The following is a 6040-nucleotide window of genomic DNA, read 5'->3' as shown; positions in this document are numbered from 1 at the left end:
AAAAATGATCCTTTTGAAAAAAAAATTATTTGAAAGATTTAATAAATATCTAACAAGCTCCAAAACAACTCAAAACACAGGACCTGACAACCCCCCCCTTCCACCCTTTTATAGCTTCTTGTAAGCTATAAAAGGGAAGGTACAGTCCATCGTAAAAGGACTATACAATGGATAATCAGTACAGTCCTTTTGAAGTTGCCCAACAAAACAATGAGAGATCTGTTAGCATAATCACTATCATTTAAGCATTTATCAACGTAAAAAAATTGCTTAAAAAAATCAATATTGGAAAAATAATTTCTCTTTTTGTAAAACATTAGACAGCTGAAGTAGAATATAGATCAGCTTTTTGGAAAAAATATCAGCCTTATTTGTAGGTTTCATGACAATATCCAGGAACTCGTCATAGCAGGCACGTGCAGAGTGGGGGGGGGCTGGGGGTGCTTGAGCTGCCTGTTTTGCTCCTTGCCCCAAAGTGCCCTTTTGGTCAATTTATATATATATATATATAATATATATGGAAAACGTTGTAGTATCTTTTCTGCTTCAGCACAGAATAGCGGTTTAAGCAGAGAGGTAATGAAATACAACAGACACTGACAGGCCTCTGCGTCTGGCTTACTCTGAAGAACTACTGAGCGGGAGGAGACAGCCAGGTGAGGAAAAACTGTTCTTATCTATCGATTCAGTATTTATATCATACCGACATTAGGCTGCTGTTGTTGTGCTATTAGCTAACTGCTAGCTAACGACTTTGCTAGCAAAGCTAGATAAATAAAAAGCTTCTTCCCTGTGTATGAGGCACATCGCCTGTCCAAAACTTATCATCTCCATAATGGATATATGTCCCATCTTCTAATTTCCTTTGCTGCATAATGTACATTGCATTTATTCTGGCGTTAGGTAAATGTATCTTGAAGGAGAATAGCACTTACATAAAAGTTCAACAAGGATATTCATTTAGAATTAAAAATAACTCACCCTGAATTACCATGATAGATATAATGTATGTCATTAATGAAGAGGAAAAAACTCAACCCAGACTTTAAGTTTAGGGTCTGGTTCACAGAGTATGTAGTTAATGGGAAAAATAAACTAACCTCAGTTAAGTAAAATAAAATTGTAATCAAAACTTTTGGAATTGTAATGATTCCTTTTTAAAAAACAAATTGTTTTGTTTAAAAAACTTTTTTTTAAATTAAATAACTAATTTTTGTCTTGTGAACTTTAAAAGTTATTTGCCTAACATAAACTTTTATTTGCACACATCAGAAATTATTTGTTGCGATTTTGGGTCTTGCCCATGACTTCATGTGAGAATCACAAGCAAAACTTTGAGTGAAACAAAAACTTAGAATATCAAGAAAATATTTCTGACATGCACAAATAAGTTTGTTTTGCAAAAAAATTCCCTTCATGAGACAAATGTGTGATTTAAATGTTTAAAAAAGTTTTAAGCAAAACTCAGGCTTTTCCCATAGTGACATGCATTAACAATTCAATTTTTGCTTTTGTTTTTTTCTTTTTTTCTGCAGTTCCACCTTAAAGTTTGATGCAGCTCTGCTTTCCTGAATGGACCATCTTCATCTCCACTGCAGCAAACAGGCAGCTCTTTTTTTTTTATAGATTACAGTCCACTAAAAGGTTGCATTGTGCCCTTGTTTATATTTTTAATAGTGTAATTCTGTAAAGACAAAATATGTAAATCAGAGCTAGACCACCAGCTGATATCTTGCTAAATTGTGGGTTTGAATATTGCAATACTTTCCTATAACAAAATAGACCTGCAGAAAGAAATTACTAATAAAATATCTTACATATGCATAGTTGTATGCTCTGTATAGAGATTTACCTTAGCTTTGATTGTATATGTCACAATTTTATAATTTATCATTGTTTATTAAACTCTGAAAGCTGTGTGGCTTTGTTAATATTCTGTCCTAGAATGCGGTAAGATGTGCCCTGCCCTTTTAGTGGTCTCTGCACGGCCCTGCGTCCTAGGAATTTCGATTGATCGGGTTCAAACTTGGTCAGTTTGTTCATAAGGCATGGCCGAAAAAAAGTTAGCAAAAAAATTGACTTTTCGTGCATGCTGAAGGGGCGTGGTCAGGCCTCAAAGTTCGCCTACTTGCCATGAAACACCAAACTGTTATATCTTCTATCTACACATACACTCACAGAGGCACCAAACTTTCAGTGATTGATCATCATTGGGTGCCCTACACCCAATGGTCAAATTATGACATCACTTAGGCCACGCCCCCTGAGAACAGGAAGTGTCATGTTTTACTGTGAATGGTCTCTATCTGACCCCTTTCACCTAATCAACATGAAACTGTGTCCAGAGATAGAAGACATGTTGGTGTAAAGTGCAAGCCCGGGTTTTAGCATGGGATTGCATAGCTCCAGCCCAGGGCCCCGGCGCTTTCCGGGCCCCCCCCTATATATGCTTTGTATTTTTGTGAATTAATAAGGTCAGAATGCCTTACTTCTATCACTGGCTAAAATGATTTTGACTGTGTTGTTGAAAAACTGTCTGATTTGTTCTGGCAAACGTTAATCATGAATGCTATTATTGGTCCAAATTTGACGCGTCTTACGCATTGGGGAGGAGCATGAGGGAGTAGTTTCTCACGATGGCAGACAACAGAAAGTATGACAGCGGAGCGCAGGAACAAACAAAAAAGAAGAGCGACAGAGAGGTGGTGAAGAAAATATCCAAGCGTTTTTTTATTTGTTTTATTTTTTATTTTAACTCATTTTGGGCATGGAACAGAACCACCGTCCCTCTCCGCTTCTCAAAACGTTAGCCTTGCTAATAGCGGCTCTACGGTCCCACCAGAATCTGGAGCTGTGTCCGATCTGGCGATCCGGCACAAGGCATTAGCCTAAGGTACCCTAAAATGATCTCTAATATTACCTTAGGTGTGAATTGTGCATTCTAGAACTTTATTTTGTGCTTGTGTCTGTTCATGTTCTGTCCTAGCTATTTACGGACTGATTTCTTACACCAGTCTGATGCAGATCCCAAAGGATGCATTGTTTGTTGCAGGCTTAAGAGAACACAATAAATTGAAAATACATTGACTTGATTTAATAATATGGGATGACAAAAAAAAAAAAAAAAAAAAAAAAACTTACAGAAGCCAGTCCACAGCAACTATCAGTGTAACATCACTGGCAGGTAGTCCGACAGCCGTTAAGACTATCACCATGGTGACAAGCCCAGCATTGGGGACTCCTGCTGCTCCAATACTGGCAACTGTTGCTGTTATGCTAAAAGAAGAGACATAAAGCATATCTTGCGCTAACAACTGAAAACACTGTGACAGCTTATCATCAGAGGTGCACCTACAAATCAGCTCCAATTTTCTTAGCTTTGGGAGATCGTAATCAGCGAATACTTACATGTGAAATCAATCTTTTCCACACATCTTGTCTTCCTCCACAAAGGACTGACAATCAGCCACTGTCCCCTTCTGCTCTGATGTGAGAGAGGCTGACTGACAGACCCGCCCACAAGTTAACAGTAATCGCCCGAATGTGGCCAACTTAGTGATCGATGGTCGGCTAGAAAACTGCAATCGGTGCACCCCTACTTATCTGTTTGCAATCCAATATCCAAGCTCTAGAACTCTATGGCCCAAATGATTTCTAGAGTTGACATATTTTCTCAAATTCATGCTATATGTAACAATCACCTATACTAGAAACAAATGGCCAACCTGATAGTGACAATCTGGCCCACGTCCAGAGGGTAGTCATTAAGCTGGGCGATGAAGATGGCAGCCACTGCCTCATAGAGTGCTGTGCCGTCCATGTTAATGGTGGCACCTACTGGGAGCACGAAGCGAGTTATCCTCTTGTCGATGCGGTTGTTCTCTTCAGCACAGCGGAAGGTGACAGGTAGGGTAGCAGAGCTGAAACACATTGTGAGGAATTGACTTCCCATATAGATGGGCAGATAGAATTTTAAGAAGTGAAAAGTAAAAGAAAAAAGGTTTACTGACCTGGAAGAAATCATAAGGGCTGTCACCAAAGCCTGAGCCATTCCTAAGGTGAATGTGTAGGGATTCTTTCTCACAATGATGAAGAAAATGAAAGGCAGACAGATAGTGGCGTGGATAGCTAATCTGTAGAACAAAGAAGATTAATGTCTTAAGTTATCCCTCATCTTATTTACGTTAAGTCAATGCAGTCTTATGTCCTCTTGATGTTTTAGAATGGAATTAAATAATATAGCTCTAGGTTCCTGAGGCCTTTTAAAGTTTCCCAAAAAATATCTTTGCTGCATTTTCCTGTAGGTTAGAATACATAAATATTCAGAGAAGATCCACGTCAGGTCCCTCTGGTTACTCTGGCTTCCAATCATTTAAAACATGACTGTTAGATAAAGTGATCTCTAAAATTACCTTAGGTGTGAATGCATGTGCACAGGATTGTTTAACCAGTATATTCCTACCTCACCATAAAATTGGTCAAATTAAAATTAGGAAAATAAATTTGTTTAATGGAAACATGCAATAATAAAAAAAAATCACATTTTTCTATAAATGTTTTTGAGCTAGGATGAGGTGGTTTTTCAGCCATATATCAAAATAGATATATTTCGCAAAACTAAAATGGAAACACTTTTTTTGGCAACACAAAATCAAATGATCGACAAGTGGCTGTTACCACTGGACGTCATAAAGATGACAGGAAGTAGTAGGAGGATAATAGTTTGTTTTTGTTTTATCAGCAGGGCCGGCCCTAAGCAGCCACTTAGGGCCCCAGGGCCACTAAGGGGCCCCCTCAGTGGAGCTGACTTTTGTTTTTTTAGTAATCATTATAATATCAAAAACAAACAATTTCACTATGAAGTGATTTGTTTTTACAATATATTTGATGATGTATTTAGAAATTATTATTTTATGGACAAAAAGAAAAAAAATTAAATGCTCTTGGGGCCCCTGGTGGACACGGTAGGTATTGCACACTTCGCCAGTAACATGAGCTGCCATGCAATGTGCAGTGTGCATCCAAAGCTCCAGTCAGAAAAAGCAAAACAATGTCTCAAAAAATTACTTATCCTTCAGGGAGGGAGAAACGAAAAAGGAATAATAGAAAAAGCCAAGATAAAGGTTTGTTTTAATGTGTCTTGGCAATGTAATGTAAATGATTTGTAAAGTTGCTAATAGAAAATTAGCTAGATAACGACCTGGAACAGTCCAGTTCAACAGCCAAAAATTTATGCTTGGGTTGAATTGATTCTCATGGTTGGCTCTGTATATTTCTGAGGTATTTTTGGCTTCAAAACGACGTGTTTGAAAACGTTTGATAACAATAATTGAACCTTCTCAATGTTTGACATTGTCTAGCAAAATGTTTTTACGTCAGGCTACATAGCTGCTACATCAATGAGCTGCTGTATGCTGTAGTTGGGGATATGTTGCTTGCAGAATCATTTTGCAGCTAAAACCGTCATTATTTTTTACATCAACTTCTAAGTTATGTGAAACTTCTGTTAAAATCATTTGAAAGCTCAGAATCAGTCCAGTACCAATCCACATTCTCAGGGGAGAAAGACTCACCTGGTATAAATTACATTTTTAGCCATAGGAGTAATGCTTAAGAGGAAATGTATTTAATCAAAAAATGTCATGAATATGTGTGTATGTATTCCATTTTAAGTTAGGCTGCACCGATTGCAGTTTTCTGACCGATCCCTGGTTACCGATCTTTAAAAAGCCTGACCTGCTGACTTTGATTTTGGCTGATATGAATATTTTTTTTGTCTGAAATGTTGCTAAATATATCGAGAGTCTCTTGGCAACAGTGGGGTGAACATTGTTAACTGCAAACGTGCAGATCTGACCTGGTGGGTCAGTCTGTCAGTCACACCTCTCACTGCAGAGCACAAGAGGACAGAGGCTGATTTTTAAACCTTTGCTGACGAGAATAAGATTAGGGGATAAGATGGGCTTATCGGCCAATCACGATCCTCCAAAATTAAGGAAATCGTTGCCCAGAAATCAACTGGTCGATAAATCAGTTAGCC

The 6040-nt window shown here is 38.0% G+C and overlaps 1 protein-coding gene across 1 annotated transcript; it reads right to left on the bottom strand.

Moving 5' to 3' along the window:
- Positions 1–2404: 2404 nt before the first annotated feature.
- On the bottom strand, positions 2405–4051 carry LOC148153852 (excitatory amino acid transporter 3-like). The gene is made up of 3 exons (XM_088015953.1): positions 4011–4051; positions 3726–3920; positions 2405–3276 (listed from the first exon to the last, which is right to left on the bottom strand). Exons 1-3 carry the CDS (start codon positions 4049–4051, stop codon positions 3138–3140), a joined length of 375 nt encoding a protein of 124 aa, XP_087872079.1. The 3' UTR covers positions 2405–3137.
- Positions 4052–6040: the final 1989 nt, after the last annotated feature.

This window comes from Poecilia mexicana, unplaced genomic scaffold, assembly GCF_051168715.1.
Source record: "Poecilia mexicana isolate PSO_F unplaced genomic scaffold, ASM5116871v1 scaffold_18, whole genome shotgun sequence".
Classification (NCBI taxonomy): Eukaryota; Metazoa; Chordata; class Actinopteri; order Cyprinodontiformes; family Poeciliidae; genus Poecilia; species Poecilia mexicana.
This window is presented reverse-complemented; position numbering and strand designations above follow the sequence as displayed.

Bases quoted from the DNA above. Each gene is read 5' to 3' on its own strand.
- LOC148153852 (XM_088015953.1), bottom strand. From the start codon at position 4,051: ATGGCTCAGGCTTTGGTGACAGCCCTTATGATTTCTTCCAG. The intron at 3,921-4,010 runs GTCAGTAAACCT...AATGTGTTTCAG, and splicing joins GCCCTTATGATTTCTTCCAG to CTCTGCTACCCTACCTGTCA. The intron at 3,277-3,725 runs GTTGGCCATTTG...CTCTTCTTTTAG, and splicing joins GGCCAGATTGTCACTATCAG to CATAACAGCAACAGTTGCCA.